At 37.5% G+C, this 24,189-nt stretch overlaps 1 protein-coding gene across 1 annotated transcript in view; it reads left to right on the top strand.

Annotated features, from left to right (window-relative positions):
- Positions 1–24,189, top strand: part of LOC126259262 (mucin-12) — a 310,106-nt gene that overhangs the window by 243,923 nt on the left and 41,994 nt on the right. Inside the window, exons 9-11 of the mRNA XM_049955895.1 lie at positions 5,099–5,361; positions 11,028–11,247; positions 11,322–11,580. Coding sequence (XP_049811852.1) covers positions 5,099–5,361; positions 11,028–11,247; positions 11,322–11,580 — 742 coding nt within the window. The remainder of the gene's footprint in view (positions 1–5,098; positions 5,362–11,027; positions 11,248–11,321; positions 11,581–24,189) is intronic.

Raw genomic sequence — 24,189 nt, forward strand, 5'->3', positions numbered from 1 at the left:
ATGTAACTGCGGGAAGTTGCATTGTTGTATGTCTGTCAGTTACTGTTCAGTACTGTATTGAGTAGAACGTTGTGTCACACAGTTTGCGAAAATTCGAGGTAGCTGAGTTAGAGGAGCAACACTTCTGCAATAAATTTTGCATGAAAGTCAAGAGAAGCTCAGAGACACATCAAATGACGCAAGAAGTCTACATTGATGAGTGCTTAAGCTGTACTCAGTGTTACCAGTGGTTCATACGGTTTCTAAATGGTCAGACGGAAGTTGAAGATGACACTCGTTCAGGACACCTTTTGACGTCTACTGACAGCACTCATGTCACAAAAATAATTTGACATTTTAGTTGGATCATGAAATCCTGACACAGCATCTTGGAATATATCGTGTTGCTGCCAAGTAGGTCCCACGACTTATGAATCAAGACCAGGAAGACCTTTACCTTGCGATCTGCGAAGTGCTTCTTGATCACATAAATGAGAATGAGATGTTCCTTAAGATAATCCTAACTGGTGATGAGACATGGGTTTACAGTTATGGTATTGAGACGTTTAAAGGACAAACATTTGTAACAATAGACGAGGTAAAAGAAAATGCACAGACAGTGCTTTGCATGATCCAACAAAAGGTGTACCAAGACTGCTTCTGGAAGTGTAAACGGCATTGGGAGCATTGTATCAATCGTAGAGGAGAGTATTTTGAAGGAGACCATGCACAGTAAGTAAAAGGCAAGCATAGAAAAATTCTGTGGACAAAGTTCTGGAATTTTTTGAACAGACTTCATGTAATATTGAATGTCACTAAAATAGTATAAATATATATATATATAAAGTAGTATAGCAACAGGCACATCACAAGAATGCATACATAACATTTTACTTGAAGAATAGTCTGTGGGAGAGTACTGTGCAAGATGTGTGTCATATTTGTTACATGCTGACCAAAACTAAATGCAAAAATGGATTTGTTACTTCAGCTGAGTCATGGGTTCACCACTCCATGTCAGAAACAGAACAACCATCAATACTATAGCTAGAACCATGTACACCCTACACAACAACAAAAAAAATTCGTTTTCATACACAAGAAAGGTTACGGCCAGTGTTAACTGGTGTGCAAGAAGGATTCTTCATGTTGAGTAGTTTCCAGAGAGCAAAACAGTAACTAGTGATAATTACAGAAGCCTAGATTACAAAGGAACAAAAATCCACTGCCACAGCGGGGGTTCATGTACATCAAAATGCTTTGCCAATAAGGAAACTGAAGAACTAGAGCAAAGAGAATTTTTTTCCAAGTATCTAACATTATTAAGAAAGCTAGTGAGAGCAGTTGAACATGCCTTAATTTTTAATGTCACATTTTTAATGTGCCTTAATTTTCAATGTGTCCAATTTTTTTCTCACACAGTCCACACTCCAGTTACATAAAATGCTTGCTCCAAGTGTGCTATTTCAGAAAATTCTTTCTCAGTTCTCTGCTAATATTTGCTGTAAGTAGATCTAATTTGTTAAATGCAGTTTTCTTCATCTGTCCCCATCTGCTGATATGTTCCTTGCTCTGGCCATATTATCTAACGTTCGACAGATTTCTTTCGTTGCCAGCATTAACTCTTCATTTTTGGTGTTTAACATGTTGCTATTTTCCTACTACTCTTCATTACTTTCCTTTATTTATGCCAAACCCACGTTCCTCTTACAAAAATTTTGTTTTCTTTCTTTATTTCTTCTCCAATGTGCAAGTTATGCAACAATTAGTAAGTTATATTCCTACTTTACACCTTTCGTAATAAAAGTTAGCCAGTATATATTTTTATTCTTCCCATTTAGCTTTTGCTTTATCTTGGTTTTTCTGGGGACTTTGAAAATCTTATTTCATCTTACATTGTAAAACACATTCTCTAGGTCTCATTTGCGTTATGGACATTGGGATGTTAGACAAAGTATTCTGAAGAGTCGTTCACTTTCACCTATGGCTTTGCCAGTAGTATGAGGCTAATGCTTCTCTGGAAGTCTTGCGCTACTTCAGGTTGTTCCAAGATATTGGACCCAGATCAAGTAATGTTTTGTTTCCAGGTCTTCAATTATTTAATCACATCTAATAGCATCTCAAGGGTTCTCTGTGTATTTGAAAATGTTGTCATTTAGTGCCCTGTAAGACTCTTGTTACGTTAATGTATTACCTTTTCCTTTCACATTAACTTACCTCCTCTTTGATCATTCCATATAATACATCTTCAGTATTGTACATATTTAAGATTTTCTCCTTCCATCCATCCATCCATCCATCCACACTTAACAGTGTACTCTGAGTTGGCCTTTATATGTTCACTGCATTAGTTCTTATTTTTTACATTTTTATTTATGACATTAAAGCTTGCCTTATACATCAAGAATTTTTACTTATTTACACTTCTGTTTGTTTAATTTCTAACTGATCAGCATCATTCCCTTCCCACCACATCATCTTTGTTTGTGTGTTTTCTTCTCGTATCAATAAGTTGAATAATTTTCTGAATAACCATATATTTTCCTAATCTGCCTTTGCTGTAGGAATGGTGACATCTCTGGTTTTGATTTTCCTTCCTTGTTACATTTTGTTCCTTACTTGCTGAATTAATTTCAGTGCTGTCATGTTGCTGATTGACCACTGACTTAACAAAATTTTCATTTGAACTAACTCTTGCTGTTAGTTGTAACGTATTCAACCTGTCTGTTCCTAATGTTTCCAGTGGTTGTTAAACCATTCAGTGATATTATTATTGCATATATTAACTGGGTCCAAAGTTTTTATGGTTTTTCCTTTTCACTTCACAAGTTCATGCTAAGTTTAGGTTCAGTCGATTTGATCAAGTGGGGGGGTACAACAGTTAATGCATGCCACACATATTTGAGATGGGCAAGTCTTGTGTCCCCATTCAACCATCCAAAGTTAGAATTTATCAAATTTGCATTACGCATTTCATAATATTTCTGAAAAGCCACGAGAGAAGCGTAGACCTACAAAAGAACTAAGTAAAAAATTAAATCCATTTAAAAAAATAGAGCTGTTCAACAAATATAAATGTAAGTTGGAGTCTGTAGGTTAGTGCCGAGACAGTGTGGGTGGATGTCAGTTGCTTGGATAGCTCAGTTGGTAGAACATTTACCCCCAAAAGATGAAAGTCCCCAATTTGGTGCCCAGTCCAGCATACAGTGTTAATTATCCAGGAAGTTTCAAATCAGTGCAGACTCCACTGCATAATAGAAATCCATTCTGGAATTAATGAGAGCATACCTATACCTCAGCAATAGAATGATGACAGTGACATTGTTTAAAGTGAGATACAATAAATAAAATGCCAGAGGGAGAAAACCCCTAAACTTACAACTTTTTGTTTTCCTTCTTCCTTCTGCAAATGTTTTTGTCTAATGAACAATTCTTGTAATAAAACACCTAAACACAATATATCAAAAATTACAGTTGCAGTCATAGCTCACAATGACAATAGGTAATATTTATAAAAGCAGCAACTTGGAAAATAATCTATGAAAGTAGACATTTGAGATAAATTGTTGCCCTTTCATTTTCTTTCTGGTGATGTCTTGTTTTCAACATTAGGTGTATGTGATTTTCCCACACAAACAAATAAAACTAGTGAGGAAAATGAAATTCTTCCAGCTGATAGGTCCATCTACACGTTCATGAGAAAAGGTTTCGTGAGAGACAGATAACAAAGTAATCCTTAAGGGTTCTGTTTTTACCAGTAATGAATTGAAAAAATGGATACAAGAAAATTGCCTCTCATCAGAGATTTATTCCATTGTTTCTGATCCTTCAAATTTTTGAGTAAGTGGCTTACGGTGTGATATTGCCTCATTTTCCACAGTACTGCTTGTTAAGCGCCTCTCACACAAATGAAGTACTAACAAAGGTAAATAACAAAAACTATCATGCTAGTATATGCTGTGACCATTCGAAGGCCTTGGTAGTGTGGCTCAGAAATTTCTGCTTGAGAAATTAAAAATGTTATTGCATCCCTTTTGTGTGAATAGAATCTTACCGTTAGCAGAAAATAGGGCATGATGTTGACAAACTGCACCCCCAGGAATAAAACTGAACTCAAATTTATGTAATAGATAACCCTGAATGACCCGGAGTGACACTTGAAGAACGTACTAATAAATGACTAATCATAGTCCAAATGGTAATGTAACTGGCCACACAACTTACGTAGAGCAGGCAGTGTTAGTTCACTCCCGAAAGAAATCCCATTATTATCCCATTTCGAAGAAGAAAAAAAATTACCTGTTGGTGCCAGAAGTAAAGATTAATGGTCATTGCAGTGAAATTAAAATTATTTGTTAGTTATCAAATGCCATTACAGCATTGACATAGCACATGGTCTACTGCTCATCTGTTAAAGTCCATTTCAATTGAGAGCATTCTCCTGGCAGTAATCATAAGATTGCACACTGGAATGGAGCATCATATTATGCATGTACAGTGCATTTCCCTAATATTATAGTTCAACTGACATTTTGTTTTGGCTTGGTGGCTAATACACGCATGACTGTGTTGACAGCTCTGATCAGAGCTATAAATTCGACCTTTCCACCTTGCTCATGATCTGTAGTGAGGTTCTTTAATCTGGCGCATAAATCTTTAAGTGGCAAAAGTTCTCACATGTGTGTAATCGATGTTTGCTAAATATCGGTGCAGTCATGCAGACATTAAGCTAACAGTAGTGGATAAAATGCAAGTATTTAATGTAACTGAGGAAATGGCAACCTCATTATCCAAATAAGCATATGTTGTGTAGCAGTTTAACCATAGTCAACTATTCATGCAGTTTCGAAGCTGTACTCTCTGTACGTTTACGTAGATTTATTCCAAATTCGCGAGTGTTAGCACAGTGAGATTTAGAGAACACAATGTTATCAGTGAATCATTAAAAAAAAGCTAGTTTTAAGCCAAAATTGTGTTAAGTTGTTGAACATTATTGTTTTGATCATCTTTGTGTTTATTCATTTGAAGTATATTGTTTCTTTTATTTTGCATTCTCTGCACTTTCTCTAACATTTTGGAAGCAATGATATTATTGGTAGATCTTTTCCAATTTATGTAGTTTCAGGCAAAGTGAAGAAGATTTGCAAACAGGCATGTACAAAATATTAGAACATGTTAAAGCACACGAGGATGCGTGGCCTTTTCTCGATGCAGTGGACGAAAAATATGCACCGCGATATTATTCTATTATTACAAGGCCCATGGATCTTCAAAAAATGGAAGAGAAGCTTGATGATGGAGAGTATCTCTCCTTTGCTGAGTTTAAGGCTGACTTTCAACTGATTGTGGACAATTGTCGACAGTACAATGGTACTGACAATGGTTAGTACTATTTCCAGAAGATTTTCAGTTTATCTTTTGTTATTGGTGAAGTTTTATTAGCTGAAGAAATGCACTGCATATTTCCTCCTTATTTAATTTATGACGGCAGCCTGATTTTATTTTATTTTGCCACCTTAATCAGCATAAATGCCTAAACGTTAAACCATAGTAGGTAACCCATTAATCTGATATTGTGGTCTCATAAAATATATGTACATTTGCTAGCAAATGCTTTACACCACTGACATTCTTGCAAATGTGATTAATTTGTGAAAGTGTTTGATGTTGTTAGGTTGTAACAATGTCATTATTTATGTTAAAATTTGTATGCAAGTTTATAGGAAACATTTTAAATACAAAGTGGAGAGAAAAAAAGCAGAATAGGGGATGTTGAATCCAGCCATATTTTCCAAATAACCACAGTTGGAAATGTACCATTATGGAGCTACAGCCATAAAAGATAATCAATCATTCCAAACCCTGCTTTGATCTTCTTATCAGGTTGTATTTCTCAATTTTGCATGGTACAGAATCACCCTGAGAAAGAGAATTACTTCAGACACTGTTACCTGTGTGGTTATGTGTGTAAGAATGTGTAAATGTGTTCTTAAATTAGAGAAAGAGGAATGCTACAAAGCTGGTGATATGCTCTGAACTGTTCCATATGTGTATGTGCCACATACACTGGTGTCCAAAATTAAAGCAACAAACAAAAATTTTGCAGGGTTGCATTTATTTTGCCACAAAACTGTGTAAACAGATGACAGTAAAATAGAAACAATGTCAGGAATACAGAACATAAACAACTGCAATGCGCATAACGGTAGACAGAAATGTTCTTTGTTTTTTCTAACTTAACTCATTTGCAGACACACTCTGAGAACTGGTTAATGTGCTCAGTATGGGGTGTGATCATCTCTGGCAGCAATATAGGCCTGTCAACTACAGAGCATGCTGTGAATGATGTCTTCAATCTCATGTTGTGATGCTGTTTGAAAGTCTTGGAGAGGGATTGGTGGATGCTGACGTGATGCAAACCATCTCCCTAGTGCATCCCAGACATGCTCTATTAGATTCAAATAGGGAGAGTGAGCAGGCCACACCATGCGTACAGTATCTTCCATTTCCGAGAAAATAACAACCTTCTGTGCTCTATGAGGTCAATCATTAGCTTCCATCAATATGAATCTGGGCCCACAGCACCTTGCAACAGCCACACATTAAGTCGTAATATCTCGTTACAATAACTGACTGCAGTTAAACCTTGCTGATTCACGCATACAATTTGATGCGGAGGTTTTAGACTAGTCAACATGATCCCTGCCCACACCATTAGGGTTCCTCCTCAATATCGGTCTTTTTCCACAAAGTTTGGGTCTCAAAACAGTGTTCCATGCTCCCTCCAGATTGCGAATCCATTGAGAATCACTCTCCAGATTAAATTGGGACTCATCTGTGAAAAGAATATTAGCCCACTGTTCGACCATTCAGCTGGAATGTTGACGGCTCCACTCTAGATGTTCCTTTCCATAAAGGCGCGACAGAGATACACATACAGCATATCTCTGACAATGAAGGCCATTCTGCCAAATCCTTCTGTATACTGTTTGCCTTGATACAACACATCCAGTCGATGCTGCAAGGTCAGATGCCAGCTGCCATACAGTACCAAGGTGATACTGCCCTGCCCTGACAACCAAATAATGGTCTTCTCTTTCTGATGTCACATTTGCTCAGCCCTGCGCTGGTCTTTGGGATACAGTTTCGGTCCCTCTAAGTTGTTGCCACATCTGAGAAACAACAGAATGATTCACCTGAAGCCATTGGGCAACATCACTTTGTGACTGTCCTGCTTCCGTTCTTCCCATGGCCCTCTAACACAGTGTGTCTGGTAGGGGTCGTCTTTGTGCCATGTTCACAGTGAATGTGGATGAGGGACTTTCCGGCGAACACTACCCGTTTTGACATGCTCTGATGTCATCGTTGGCATGGTTGTCCGTTGACCAGAAAGCCGTCTTGTATGCAGAACAGGATCGTACAGATATCTGTTGACAGTTTGTATGATTATATCATGAATTAGACACAGGACAGAGAAATAGCGGTTTGTTGCTTTAATTTTGAACACGATATATTAATCAGCCACAGATGAGTTTTTTATATCTCTATTTTTGTTTATTGTTACCATCCAGGAATATTTATTGTTATACCGTATATACTCGAATAATCCACGCACCCCAATTTTGAGGAATAGGAAAAAAATTATTTTTTGCTTTAATTTGTTTTATTTACAAAAAAAAATTGTTCCAACGTTGTGATGTGTTCAAAAGTATGTATAATAACTACTGGTTTGAAGCAACGCTGCTGTGCAGGTTGATACATCGTTAAAAAGCAACCGATTCAGCGGCGTGCAGCTGGCCAGCCGGTGGGTGGGCGGACGGCCAGCGGCGTGCCGCTGGCCGGCTGGCCCATTAGACGGACGGGCGGCTGGGGAACATTATCACCGCCAGCCGCGTACCTACAATAGTAAAAAAAGAAATGTGAATTATCTTGTTTAAGAATTTGTTAATACGGTATTTGCAATAAAATATTTTAGTCAATAGAGTTACGTTTCCTCTCTTACCACTCTTCATCATTTTCATCGTCATCACTAGCGGGAGAATCATTGTCGTCTTCACCATCTTCCCATAGAGCGTCGTCCTCTGTTCCATCCAGTGAATTTGTGACTCCACATTTTTTGAAGGATTTTTCCACCAGTGGTTGAGGAATGGAGTCCCATGCACTTTTCACCCATTCACAAATCTGGGACAAATCCGACCGTTTGAGTTTTCCACTAGGTGTGAAGTTATGGTTTTCATCAGCCATCCATTGCGTATATCGCTGTTGTGCAGCTTTGAATGGCCGATTTATACACACATCTAGTTGTTGTAGGATGGATGTTAGGCCTCCAGGGATAATGACCAAGTAAGTTTTCCCTTTTTGTAATTAGTCTCGCACTTCCTTAGTTGTATGTTCGCGGAAGTTGTCCAGGACCAACATGTTGCGTAAATTCATTAACGCACCAGGACGACGTTGCCAAACATGGGTCACCCAGTCAATTAAGTTCATTGACCATCCACCCTTTCGGATTCGCTCTCACAAATACCGGTTTGCCTTTTACTGATATTTTCGGAATAGTTTTCCTTTTAAATATCAGTAAGGTGGTAGCTTTCGTCCACACACACATCACTGTACATCTTTGTTTCTCACTGCCGCCAGTTCGTGTCATGATGCTGGATTCTCCTTTCCTGTTCACTGTGTTGTCGAGCGGCATCTCAAAATAGACTGGCGTTTGATCCGCATTACCAATTTGCGATAATATATAGGACTGTTTACGACGCAGATTTATCACATAACGATGAAAATTCATTATTTTTTCCTCTTAATCGCCTGGAAGCCACTGAGCGATAGTAGTTTTCCTCCGGAATCCTAAACCATTTCGGTTGAAAAATCTTGATAGCCAGTCCCGGCTACCTTTGAAACGGGTAATGCCTAGTTCTTTGGCTAAAGACAATGCTTTAAGTTGGCACATTTCACTCGTCACCGCACATCCGTATTTTCGCTTCTCATCTACATAATAGCAGAGCCTTTTCTCGAGATCCGGATGCTTCGCTTTTTGGCCGCGAAATGCCCGGCGATTACTATTAGTTTCTTGAAGCTGCGTTTTATTTTTTCGCCAGTCGCGAATACAACTCTCGCTCACGTCGTACTTTCTTCCTGCTGCACGGTTTCCAATATTTTCGGCTTCTTCAATAATTTTCACTTTTTCTTTAGCAGTGTACGAGCGATAACGAGAACTTGTAGCCATAATTAACAAGTTTGAAGACGTTAATACTTCACTCCTAACGTGCTACTGACGCGTCAGAGACTGAGGCCGCAACAATGTAATAGTATAATGGGATGTATTGTTGGAGGCGGAGCAGTACCAACAATGTTTCGAATAATCCGCGCACGCCAGTTTTTCGTCCTAAAATTCGGGAAAAAACATGCGCGGATTATTCGAGTATATACGGTAAATGTTGTAACTTCTATGCCAAATTCCAGTGCCGAGTTAGAGGATATTGTGAGACAGGTCGTTTTTCTTCTTAATTTTGAACAATCTTTGGTGACATTGACACCTAAGGAAGGTGGTGCAGTGGTTGAGACACTACACAAGTTGTGGAAGACAACTTTATAAATAATAATTTTGGCAATTTGCTGGAACTCAAGTAATTTTTTGTTTATAAGAGAATAAATTGTAACAGTCTAAATAACATTCTTTGTTTCCAGTCACATTGACTTGGAAGACTACTGATGATGAAACTGATCTTCTGCTCTCTTCCAATCCAATATCCTGGAATAGTACTATTCAGATAACTTCTGATGTGATTGTCAAAGTAAGATGAATTGTGTGAATCACTTTGAAGCTTGGGAAATAGCCAGTTTTCTAGTGTATCTACACAAAAGATTTCTGAGTCAGTGTTTTTAATGAATAAGAATGGTCCATAACTTTGTTTACAAATGGTACAGAAGACATTAACCTTCAACAAGTCTCTTTCATGTTGAATAACTACATCAGTATTTTCACTCACCCAAAATCTAATCATATATTGATTAAATGTAACGTAAAGATAAAAACTGGATTCCTCCAAAAATGTTAATCTTCGCCGGCCGAAGTGGCCGTGCGGTTAAAGGCGCTGCAGTCTGGAACCGCAAGACCGCTACGGTCGCAGGTTCGAATCCTGCCTCGGGCATGGATGTTTGTGATGACCTTAGGTTAGTTAGGTTTAACTAGTTCTAAGTTCTAGGGGACTAATGACCTCAGCAGTTGAGTCCCATAGTGCTCAGAGCCATTTGAACCATTTTGTTAATCTTCCATAAAAATTGTCCTTTGCCATGTCCTTTAGAAATTGCAGTGCAAATCATATATTTTGTTATGGTCATCTGGATGCAGTGGTTGCAATAACTGCAGTTTGTTGTACAGCTTGTGATGCAGGCAGTATTTCAGAACTTGCCATATCCTTGGTTGAATAGTTTTAAAGTTATTACATTGTTGTAGTGTGGATGTCAAAGAGCTTCTTTAGTAAGTTGCCTCGGAACACTTGACATTCTCATCTTATGTACATGGAAGATCCTTTTTTTTACGTTTGCAGACACAACTGTCTTCTACAAATTTTCAATGCTACTAGTAAATTCTCTTATCATGAGGTGGATCTTTATGAAATTGTTGAAAAATGCACATTGTTCAACAAAAATGTGCTCTGATTTTCCTAATTGTAGCCCACAAAAGATTGTTCCTGTGGTGTCACCATATTGCTACAAACAAGTGACAGCACCATTATGGCTTTGAATTCAACAGCTGTGCGTACTGTTCAAAACATTCAGATTTTCTCTGTCAAAGAGTGTTGGAGTTGTGTTTCTACCTCTTGTGGTTTGTGACAGGTACATTTGTCAAATCTGCTCCTCCTTTTTGAATAATTCTGCATTGTATTTGATCCTGGATATTCACTCCATATACAGTTGAAATTTGCATATTATACTGAAATAAATTTTGTTGGGAATTTACTTGTGTTTATTGGTAAGGATAATGTGTTACCATTATAATATTCATTTTATGGTTGTTAATTTTTATTGCACATTATTTGCTTCAGAATATACTGAAATGGTGGGGAATCTTCAAGAAGCATTTCAAATGGCAGCTGAACGTTACTTGGAATCTGATCCATCATCTGATGAAGACGCATCAGTTGAGCTACCAAAAATGCAAAGCCACAGTAGTACATCTGGGCATGGTAATGTGCAAGGCAGTAAGAAGAAAGGAAAGACTGATAAAAACCAGGAATTGGAGGACAAGATGGAGAGTGATGAAAGGTATGAATTGTTCCCTTTATTGTTAAATATGGTTGAACCACTTTACTTCTATCATCATATTTTGTATGTTCCAGGTCACTAACACCGTCAAGTATTTTATCTGAAGCTTCAGGTGAAAGTGAAAAGGAGCCGGAGGTGTGTAGTAATAGATTTGAAAACACAGAGTCAGTACATGAAGATGGCTCTGAAAGTGCCAGCTTAAAAAATGAGAGTGAGAGTGAGAATCAGTATCCGAGGAGCACAAATGGAAACAAAAGAAATAAGAAGACAGGTGTAATTAAGAATGCAGCAGCTATTGAAGCGTTGGAACTAGCAACAGAGCAGACACTCAAGGTAACAGCTTTATTCAGTTGTTTTCAAATATGTCGTTCTTTACTTTGTCTAGATATTTTCAGTTACTTTTCAGCTGTCCCCCTCAATCATTCCATCCCTTTTCAGACAGTACAAAGTACATGTTCTCTCCATTTTTGTTTGTATTGGATTACCTTTTATGTTATTGATTGGATTCCTAATTCTTCCCTTATAGCTTCATTTCTAATTTTGTCTGCCCTAATGCAGCCATTAACAGATTTTAGAACTTTCGTTTTTGATGCTTCTAAGTGCCATAAATCTCTCTTTCTCAGCATCTAACTTGCTGCCCTGTATAATAAACAAGCAATTACCATGATTTTATAAAATTTTAGTTGTCTCTTTCTTTGTTTTACCCTTAAGTAGTGGTTATATTGTGCCACCATCCTTTGCAACATGGATCAGATGTGTAGGAATTCCTCTTTTCATAATTTCCCATGCCTTGTCTGTGAATTCTGTCAAATGCTTTTTCATAATCCACAGATGCTAGTCGAGTTTGCATATTAAATTCTTGTATCTTTGTGAATTCTGTGTTTCAGTGCAACAATATTATCTGTGCTTAATCTCCCCTTTCGGAAAGCTCTTTGTTCCTTTGCTATTTTCGATTCCTCTGGTATCCCATATTTTACCCAGCAAATGTTAAAGATATGTAGAATTTTTAATTCTGTGGTAATTCCTCAGTGTTTAATCAATTTGGCGCTTATTCGATCTGGGGTGATTTTTGCTGTTTTATTTGTAAGAAAATTGCCTTCAGTTCTGTCAGTCAGTGTAGGCCGTTCATTGCAGTTGTTCTCTTTTATCTGCTTCTTTGCTTTCTGAATTGTACAATAGTTTTCCATAATAATCCAGTCAGACAGTTGTATTACATTTAGATTTACAGTATGTCTATCTTGTTTGTTCAAATATTTCGTTAATTTGTATGCTATATCATGTCTCCTATCATATTAGTCTCTGCTTACAAACACATCCCACAATGTACTATGTGATGATCTTACTATTGCTTTTGCTTCATTTGTTTTTCTGACGGTATTGCTCTTTAGCTTCTAATTATTTCTTCTGTAAGTACTCATTATATGATTTTTGTGTATTTGTTATGACTTTTTGTATCTCTTTGTTCCATATTTTTAAACCTCTTTTCCAATTGGACCAATGTATTTCACCTATCACTTCACTTGCTACCTGTTTTATAGCATTTTTAATATTAGACCATTCTTTGTTTGTGTCTTCAGTAGTTGGTATTTCATTCAGTAGTTGCGTGAGTATGTTCTGGCACAGTTTTCTTATGCTATGTTCTTGCGACAGAGGTATCTTAAATCTTTTGTTTAAATTTTCCTCATCTTTGATTTTATTTTTTATTACTTTTCCCATCTTGTCCATAGATGGAATTTTGATTTTACAAGGCAGCAGTCCATATTTATGTTGTTATCTCTATATACTTGAGTGTCTGTTATCATTGGAGAGAACTTTTGATTACTATATAAGTGTTAGTGACCAGTAACCTTGTGCAGATACATGTAAATTAGCATATGCCTTTCTTCTTTAAGAAGGTGCTTATCTTCAATTCATTAAATGTTATGAATTCCCTCTGTTTTGCTCCATTTTAATTTACAGTCATCTTCCTCATTAGTACCTGTTAAATTAGGAACTGGTACTTTTTGAAATCTCGTCTTTAAGTCTCCTATTAATGTTACTTGGTCGTTATAATTTGCTTTATTTAGACATTTCTGAAGTTCTTCATAGTAAATGTCGTGCTTCTTTTTCTTCCCTTCCTCAGGTGCACAAGTTCCTGTTAGATGTCCCCTGTTGGATTTTAATCTTATTGCTAAGAGGCTTTCATTTACTAAACTTATTTTATACCTCCATTTCTTGTCTATTAAAGCTGCTATTCCACAACATGATCTTGGTGTTTGAGTCACTTCATTGTAAAGCATGATATAGTCTTTTGGCTCTTTTGTGCCTTTGTTTCTGTGATCACACCAATATTTATTTTATGCTCTTGGAGAATTCTGTTTAGTTCACTTTCATTTGATCCTAGTCCCTGTGCATATCATTTGACCACATTTAGTACACCCATTAAACCTTTTTTGTGGTCCGTGTTCATACCTAGTAGTTTTCTCTGATGCTTGATGTGAGACATTGTAGTGTGTACCTTTGTACATATATGGGTTACCAGCCCATAGCAAAACCCCACCCAGGTAGGGCAGGTAATTCCCCCTCCCCCCTCTAGCCTTTGATGAGTCAATGCTTAACTGCTAGGCAGAAGTGTTTTTAGGTTCCTTGGAAGATGTATCTTCTGCCAGTTAAGTCATTCCAGAGAACTCTTCTTCCGTCCTAAATGCTGTTGGGTTCTTCACCATTAGATACTGAAGAGGAAATGAAAACTGCCCTCATGCCTTGAACCTTATACCGTTGGGGCCAAAAAAATAAAAATGAGAGTTGGCCAAGGGACACTGATAAAAATGAAAACAGAAGAATCTTAATAATTAAGATAATCCCAATTACTTCACATTAATTGTCAGGTTTTTCTGTGAGTGTGTGTAATTAAAGATGTTAGTTCCACTTTCTTCTGCCATTGTTACCACTGAAATGACTCTTATGGAGCACTTCAATGTTTTTGCATACATTTAATGTGTCAGCTCATTTTGGGCTCAGCGGGACAGAGAGAGACAGTTGATGAAATGCAAAGTAATGAACATTAATACTGACTGTGTAGTAAAACTGGTGGGCATATAATGATTTCTGATTTAAAGGAAAAATCTGACAAGGTGTGTGCTAGTTGATCATTGTTTGGTCAGATTTAAGTATGAAAGTCTTATCAAACTGAATGAACAAAAAAAATAGTGAAGTGACTGTTGCATTAAATCTGTGTGTTCTGTTGTTTTGCATTACTAAACACTATATAAATTCACCTAATTTACAAGATTGTTAGATGAATATAGTATATTGGTTTGACACTTAATCAGCCATGGACAAGTAATATTAATATTAATAATAATAATAATAATAATAATAATAATATATAAGTATATATACAACTACAGAAATCCGTAATTATTGATACATGTTCAATTACCCGAAAGTTCCTAAATGCAATATAACATATACCGTACAGGTAAAAGGAAGTCACGCTTGATCCAGGTCCGCGTCACTTTCCATTTTTGACCAGACATAACGTCTGAGAAAAGAAAGATAATAATAATCGTGAAAAGGCAACATATTTGGATATTGGTGTTATGATGTGTAACAATGACAAATTTAACAGATATTATCTTGATTTCAGAATGATACTTCAGATGATAACATCAGTTTTTACACTGTCAGTAACCATAGAATAAAAAATCATCTGTGGTAATATATTATTTTTTGTGTGTCATGTTGGAGTGCCCAATGTCAACTTGGAAACAAATGTTACTGGAAAGTAGTTGATAGAATAACAAGAACAACATGCTGAATTAATTTTAAAAAGGAGTGGTGGTTTATAAATTTTGTGGGTTTAGTATTTGAATTTTTTTCTTAAATTAGGATAAATTCTCATGTCAATGAAGTAGCTTTCTAATGTAACTGGATGGATAAAAAAAGTACTAACCAAGCAGTGGCAGGAGAACGCACATATATAAAAAAAAAAAGGTTTTACATAGGCAAGCTTTCAGAGCCACTGGCACCTTCTTCCAGCAGAAGGGTCGAAGGGGAAGCAAGGAGGTGTGAAGGAAAAGGACTGGAGAGATTTAGGAAAAGGGGTAGAGTTTGGGAAAGTCTCCCGTGATATGGGGTTATGGCTGACTTTCCAGAGCTCTGCCCCTCTTCCTAAACCTCTCCAGTCCTTTTCCTTCACACCTCCTTTCTTCCCCTTCAATCCTTCTGCTGGAAGGAGGAGCCACTGGCTCCAAAAGGTTGCATATGTAAAACATTTTTTTTTTGTACACGTGTTTTCCTGCTGCCGCTTTGTGAGTAGATTTTTTTATCCATCCAACTACATTATATTGTCAAAAATTAAGTTGTAGCATTCATTTATTTTCATGGAAATATTGCCACAAGTGATAATCCATGTTGAGTCTTTCGTGTTACTACAACTTTTCAGATTCAGGATGATTTATAATACAAACATCTCTCCCTGTGAAAGTATTTAATGTCATGCAGCAGATGTTTTTCCTTTTATTTAACAGAAAATGTAATCTGACTCAATACAATGTTTATTTGTAAGCTCACGTAACATTACTGAACAGCTTTTTAGATAAAACACACAAATAATCTCAAAAAGTATTTTGTAATGCATTTGAGATGGTATGGTTGTGATTATGGGGTACATTGGCAGCTTTACCACGTTTTTGCTTTGGGAGAGGTACAGCATTCCTATGGAAAAGAATGATGGTTACCTGATTTTGATATAGAAACTGTGAAGAAAGTGTGTCAGGAGTATACTGTGTGGATAACAGCTTGACCAAAACTGAACAATATTGAACTGGATGATGTTGGCCAGTTAAATTATTACATGAGAAGTTAGAAACTAAAGCAAATGAGACAGAAGCTCAAACAAGTCGACTGGAATAAAGCATTTCTAATGAAGGAGTCAGAAGCTTGAACATAGTAGGGAAGTTAGAAAATCTGAAAAGGTAAATGCAGAAGCTCAGTCTAGATATTGTAGGGGTGTGTGAAATGAAATGGAAAGAAGACAAGGATTTCTGGTTACATGAGTGTAGGGTAATATCAACAGCAGGAGAAAATGGTATAACAGGAGTAGGATTTGTTATGAATTGGAAGGTAGGATAGAGAATGTGTTACTGTGAACAGTTCAGTGATAGGCTTGTTCTTATCAGAGTCGACAGCAGGAATAACACGGTGGTTGGTACTGTTGAAGAGGAATGAACATCTCTAAAAAGGCCAATCGCGTAAGTTGGAAAGGAAAACATAGGTACAAAGAAGGTAACTGCGAAGAAACTATGGGTAATGAAAGAAATACTTCAGTTGATCAACAAAAAAAGGAAGTACAAAAATGTTCCAGGAAATTCAAGAATACAGAAACAGAAGTTGCTGAGGAATGAAATGTCTAGGAAGTGCAGGGAAACGAAGATGAAATGGCTGCATGAAAAATGTGAAGAAATCAAAAAAGAAATGATTGTTGAAAGGACTGACTCAACATGCGGAAAGTCAAAATAACCCTCAGTGAAATTAAAAACAAGGGTGGTAACATTAAGAGTGCAACAGGAATTCCACTGTTAAATGCAGAGGAGAGAGCGGATAGGTGGAAAGAGTACATTGAAGGCCTCTGAGAGGGAATGTTTGTCTGATGTGATAGATGAAGAAACAGGAGTCAATTTAGAAGAGATCAGGGATCCAGAATTAGAATCAGAATTTAAGGGAGCTTTGGAGGACTTAAGACCACACAAGGCAGATGAGATAGATAACATTCCATCAGAATTTCTAAAATCATTGTGGAAAGTGGCAACAAAATGACTATTCAGGTTGGTTTGTGTGTGTGTGTGTGTGTGTGTGTGTGTGTGTCTGGCAACATACTATTTGAATTTTGGAAAAATATCATCCACACAATTCTGAAGACTGCAAGAGCTGACAAATGGGAGAACTACCCTACAATCAGCTTCATAGCTCATGTATCTCTAAGTTGCTGACAAGAATGATACATAGAAGAATGGAAAAGAAAATTGAGGATGCGTTAAATGACGATCAGTTTGGCTTTCTAAAGGTAAGTGCAGCAGAGAGACAATTCCGACGTTATGGTTGATAATGGAAGCAAAACTAAAGAAAAATCAAGACACATTCGTAGGACTTGTCGACCTGGAAAAAGCATTTGACAATGTAAAATGGTGCAAGGTGTTGAAATTCTGAGAAAAATAGGGTTAAGCTATAGGGTGAGATGGGTAATATACAATATGTACAAGAGCCAAGAGGGAATAATAAGAGTGGACAACCAACAATGAAATACTCGAATTAAAAAGGGTGTAAGACTGGGATGTAGTCTTCCGCCCCACTGTTCAGTCTGTACATCGAAGAAGCAATGATAGAAATAAAAGGAAGTTTCAGCAGTAGGATTAAAATTCAAGGTGAGAGGATATCAATGATGCAATTCACTGATGACATTGCTATCATGAGTGGAAGTGAAGAAGAATTACATGATCTGCTGAATGGAATGAACAGTCTAATGAGTACAAAATATGGATTTAGAGTAAACTGGAGAAAGACAAAAGTAATGAGAAGTAGCAGAAATGAAAACAGCGAAGAACTTATCAAACTGGATGGTCACAAAGTAGATGAAGTTAAGGAATTCTGCTGCATAGGCAGCAAAATAACCAATGACGAATGGAGCAAGGAGGACATCAAAAGCAGACTAGCATGGCAAAAAGGGCATTCATGGCCAAGAGAAGGCTACTAATATCAAATATAGGCCTTAATTTGAGGAAGAAATTTCTGAGAATGTGCGTTTGGAGCACAGCATTGATGGTAGAGAAACATGGACTTCGGGAAAACCGGAATAGGAGCAAATCGAAGCATTTGAGATGTGCTACAGGCATATGTTGAAAATGAGATGTACTGATAAAGGTAAGGAATGAGGTCGTACTGCGCAGAATCATAGAGTAAAGGAATACTTGGAAAAAAACTGACAAGGAGAATGGGCAGGATGATAGGACATCCGTTAAAGATATGAGGGAATGACTTCCATGTTTGTGGAGGGAGCTGTAGAGGACAAAAACTGTAGAGGACGACAGAGATAGGAATACATCCAACAGATAATTGAGGACGTAGATTGCAGGTGCTAATCTGAAATGAAGAGATTGGCAGAGGAGAAGAATTCCTGGCAGACCGCATCAAATCAGTCAGAAGACTGACGACTCAAAAAAATGAAGACCTGATAAAATAATAAAGGGATTTAAGTTTGATTGAGTCAGATTAATCCAGAGAAGTAGGAGACAATTTGGATACCAATACACTTCCCAAAGTAAGGCTTGAAGTTCCCAAGAATGAAATGAAGATAGAATTGAAGGTCAAGAAAGTATTAATAGAACATAACTGAAAAGTGATCTTGAAGGTATTAATTTTAACAAACTAAGGGTCGTACAAGAGAGACTTTAGTAGTGGGTTTAGTACCTACAAAGAGCAACATCTTTTTCACTGTCTTATGTTTTGTAAAGTATTTCATGGGTTGGTACCAAATGGGTGGGGAAAAAAAGAAAAAGAAGAAGAAGAGTTTCAACAAGAGAGAATGCTCGAAGTTTTTAAGGTGCCACTGGAAGGAAATAAGCTGTAGATGAAATACCATCAAGAGCACCATAGAGAGAAAAATATAAGCTGGAGGAAAGCATCTAAAAAGAAGCTATGGACAAAAATTAGGAATGATATAGATGCCACAGTTAAAGGAACTAATAAACCAGTCACTAAGTTATCTCTCTCTCTCTCTCTCTCTCTCTCTCTCTCTCTCTCTCTCTGTGTGTGTGTGTGTGTGTGTGTGTGTGTGTGTGTGTGTGTGTGTGTAGAGAGAGAGAGAGAGAGAGAGAGAGAGAGAGAGTATTGGGATCCCATCGTTATAATCCGAGAGTAAGAAATTAAGAAACAATTAGCTACTGTGAAGAGCAGAAATGCTTATCTAGAGCAAGAACTTGCTGGAAGCTAAAAAACCGGGTGTACCCCTCAAGGCATCTGTGCTGTATTCATGCTTCCTTGAATGTAGCGGGAGACCTGTGGCATATTCCTGTTCAAAGTGATATCTTTTGTAATCATGGCAGTTTGTCCATGGTATTTTCCAAGTGAAATTAACAAAAACACATCATACTGTGCTGTTGCTAAGTGCAGCAACTCTGGTCGTAGAACTGAGGGTATTCTTTACCATTGATTTCCGAAAGACTTAGAACTTAATCATGAATGATTGTCTCATTGCAAACTAGAGGACAAGGTCAGTATTAAAAACACAAGGCTATGTTCCAAAAAATTTCATCTTCAGGATTACAAATGCGACATGCAAAATGAGTTGTTTGGTTTACCTGTAGGAAACTTGCTGAACTCAGATGCAGTTCCATCCCAAAAACTATGAAACTGGCACGGAAATAAACCTGTTGCTGCAAGTTCTAATAACATAGAAGACAACTTAGCAGAAAGAAAACGTCGTAGTAACAACAGACCATGGAAGAGGGCTATCAAAATGTTGGAAGTTTTGTCTACCGGGCAAACAAAATTGTACAAGTCAGTTAACATAGAAATTCCTTCTGATCCCATCATTATAATCAGAGAGCAAGAAATTAAGACATTAAGAAAGAATTGGCTACTGTGAAGAGCAGAAACGCTTAAATAGAGCAAAAACATGCAGAAAGTTAAAAACCGGGTGTACCTCTCAAGGCATCTGTTCCTGCTAGTAAAAACATGGGAAGAGTAAGTAAGGAACTTAATATTACGGTATATTGTCTCAGGATTTCACCCAAGGACAAATTCAACACCTGGTGAAGTAAGGAAAAAAAGTGTAAAATGAAGTTCAGAAGACATTGCAAATGCTCTTACTTTTACAGTGTTGTCTTCAAAAGTATATGCTTACTAAGAAGAAAGGACTATCCTTTGCTCTCTCAATCAGTGCTCCAAAAATGGACAAAGCAGTTAAGTGCCAATCAGGCATTTGAAAGGTTCAAATGGCTCTAAGCACTATGGAACTTAACATCTGATTTCATCAGTCCCCTAAACTTAGAACTACTTAAACCTAACTAACCTAAGGACATCACACACACCCATGCCCGAGGCAGGATTCGAACCTGCGACCGTAGCAGCAGCGCCGTTCCAGACTGAAGCACCTAGAACCGCTCGGCCACATTTGAAAGGAAGCACTACATTTACCTAAGGTTAGGTCACCATTTCAGGCTATGGCTTCTAAGCTTTGATGAAATGAACTTTTGACAGTGGTGCTGCCACAATTCATCTGATGATGTCACAGTTAGGACAATACAAAAATAAGAAGTTTATTTTCAAAGTGGAGCAGCCAATATACACTATGTGATCAAAAATATCCAGACACCTGGCTGAAAGTGACTTAGAAGTTCGTGGCGCCCTCCATCGGTAATACTGGAATTCAGTATGATGTTGGCCCACCCTTAACCTTGATGACTTTTGCGGGCATATGTTCAGTCTAGTGCTAGAAGGTTTCTTGGGGAATGGAAGCCCATTCTTCACAGAATGCTGCATTGAGGAGAAGTATCTATGTCCATCGGTGAGGCCTGGCAAGAAGTTGGAATTCCAAAATATCCCAAAGGTGTTGTATAGGGTTCATGTCAAGACTCTGTGCAGGCCAGTCCATTACAGGGATGTTATTGCCGTGTAACTACTCCACTACAGACCGTGCAATATGAACAGGTGCTTGATTGTGTTGAAAGGTGCAATCGTCATCCCCGAATTGCTCTTCAAAAGTAGGAAGCAAGAAGGTGCTTAAAACATCAATGTAGACCTATGCTGTGATAGGGCCACATAAAACAACAAGGGGTGCAAGCCCCTTCGTGAGAAACATGACCACACTATAACACCACCGCCTCCAAATTTTACTGTTGGCACTACACATGCTGACAGATGATGTTTACTGGGCATTCGCCATATCTACACCCTGCCAACGGATTGCCACATAGTGTACCGTGATTCGTCACTCTACACAACGTTTTTCTGCTGTTCAGTCATCCAATGTTTATGCTCCTTACACCGTTTCACATTTACCACTGTGATGTGTGGCTTATGAGGAGCTGCTCAACCATGAAATCCAAGTTTTCTCACCTCCCGCCTAACTGTCATAGTACTCGCATTGGATCCTGATGAAGTTTGGAAATCCTGTGTAATGGTCTGGATAGATGTCTGCCTATTACACATTACGACCTTCTTCAACTGTCTTCGGTCTCTGTCAGTCAACAGACGAGGTTGGCCTGTACACTTTTGTGCTGTAAGTCTCCCTTCACGTTTACACTTCACTATCACATCAGAAACAGTGGACCTAGGGATGTTTACGGGTGTGGAAATCTCACATACAGACGTATGACACAAGTGACACCCAATCACCTGACCATGTTCGAAGTCCGCGAATTCTGCAGGGTGCCCCATTCTGCTCTCTCACAATTTCTAATGACTACTGAGGTCGCTGATTTGGAGTACCTGGCAGTAGGTGGCAGCACAATGAACCTAACATGAAAAACGTATGTTTTTGGGGGTATCTGGATACTTTTGATCAGATAGTGTATCACGATCATGATGTGACACTCTTAAGCTGTTAGTTTTTGTGACGGGTCATTTATAGCTTGCTTTGGATGGTAACAAGTATTGTCATCAGTGCTTCTACTGCTTAACATTTCCTTTCAAAAATTTCAAATACTACTTCTTTCGAATCATCTTGAACTCAATGAGTCAGATGCTAAAAATGGAAACAAGAGAGACATGAAATATTGTTTTGCAGTGTAAAATTCCCATTAGCGAGAGTGTGATTGTCCCATGTGGGCTGCTAAGTTATGTAACACATTGCTGACCAATCAGAGCGTACTCGCCAGAACGCCCAATCTTTCTAGTCTATGTACCTTGGATATTGTTCTCATTTTTATCCTCAAGAACATAAAAAAACAAAAATTAAGTTTAGTGCAAGGGATAAACAATATGCAGTACTATGTCATGACAATAATTCATTAGTGGTCGTTACGTAAATGCTCTTCATAAGTACAGAAGAAAGGATATTTACATTGGCTACTTACTTGATAGTGTTATTTGGGCAGTAAACTTCACTTTAAAATATTTGACATAATAAGAGTGAACCCAAAAATGAGTGGGAGTGATAAGTGGTTGTTATCTATGAGAAGCTGGCTCAAAAAAGTTTGGAGTTCTATGTGTATGTAAAACTCCAAACTGCAGGTGAAATTGGCTCATTAGGTGTGTGGACGTCCAATATATGGAGTTTCTACTTGGAATTACTATTTAAGAAAATATTGTGTTTTTTAACTTTGGGATTAGCTGTAAAGTTGCTGTTGGTCAATTTATCTCCATGGTGGTGACAATAATTTTTGACAAAGATATGAAATAAAAGGTTGATTAAAGGGGTGGGGGAGTCAGTGAAGAAGCATTGCCAAGATAAACTGCAGGGAGGCATAGACTGTAGCACAGTGACTGTAATCATAACAAAGGCTTAATCTGTGAAGACTGAATGACAGGTATAACTGTGTCAGCCATTGGCAGTTGTCAAAACTTGTAATTAACATATAGTAGTGTGCGCAGTGTCATAACTAGTCGCAACTACTAACAATCGCAATCTTGGGCAATTCATCCGTAGCAGATTTAATATGTAAACAAATTAAACATTTCTTTAAGATAATATCGATGTACTGTTTACAGGAATCGTATAATTTGATTCTCAACTTACAACAGAGAAACAGTATGAAGTAACATGATGCTTGATATACTTTTAGTACCTGAAATTCAAGTTAAAATATAAATGGTATTGCTTGGTATCAAAATATAAATGGTATTGTTTGGTATCAGTCATTTGCTACCATTCTTAAGCGTAGATTTGATCATTAATGGACAATAATGAATCGCTCATGTGCAGAGCAAGACGTCAACTGCAATCTTGAAATACTTATTGTCTTTCTCTTTTTGTTAAATGGTATTCTATTTCTAATTGTATTTGAAAGGTATTGGCAGGACAAGTACAGTGATATGATGCTTGTTAACATTAGCATTGAAACTTTCGCAGAAGTATTCTCAGGAATATACCAAAACTGAGACAAAAAGAAGTTAGAGTATGCTGTTTTGGTGCAAACACCACCGTCCAAGACTTTCGTGCCAGACTTGCTCATTATAGGTAGCAAGAGATAGGCTGAGGTTACTGTGATTAAAAACAAAACAAAACAAAATTCCTCCTGGCACTACTTAATGCAACAGAGATACATGGTCAGCTACAGTTTTTTATGAGTTGCACGATATGCCATCTTCAAGCATATCAAAAGGTGCTTAGGAGAACTATTTCAAATCTGCATATGCCCTCATGTTCAAGCAAACAGTTTTTGTGAAACCAGTAACATTTTTCTCACTTAGATTTCCGTTTAAGCCAGTGCTGTGGCTTTTAATGGGTGACTTGTCAGCACCAAAAGAGAGAGATTTTCCAACTGTATTCGTTTAAAAAATTATTGAAAAGTACCCTGTCCACAGAGAAAAGGATCATCTGTATTCAGCTATGTGTAGACAAAATAATTATCACAACTGACTTTGCCCATAGACAGCTTGAATGCCTCTTAAAGAATTTGGGTAGCTTTCATAAAAATCTATTATCAGACAACTGTGCAACATACTCAAAACTATAATAAAATGGAATACCAAAGTCTATTAGCTAAATATTTTACTCACAAGATGAATAATCTTCTTAGTGCAATGAAGTTTCGTGCTTCACTTAAGCATTTGCTCAAATTGCAGTGATTCATTATCACTTATCATCTAGTGTGGTTGGGACTTCGTGGTAGATTGCATATTTTAAGTGTTTCCCACAAGAAAGAAATTGTTTAGAGTCAAATCATGGGACACAGCAAGTCATTTTCCTCCATCATTCCATCCCTCAAGTGATAAGGGAATTTTACAGTAATTATTTGTGAT

The sequence above is a fragment of the Schistocerca nitens genome, chromosome 5 (genome assembly GCF_023898315.1).
Source record: "Schistocerca nitens isolate TAMUIC-IGC-003100 chromosome 5, iqSchNite1.1, whole genome shotgun sequence".
Classification (NCBI taxonomy): domain Eukaryota; kingdom Metazoa; phylum Arthropoda; class Insecta; order Orthoptera; family Acrididae; genus Schistocerca; species Schistocerca nitens.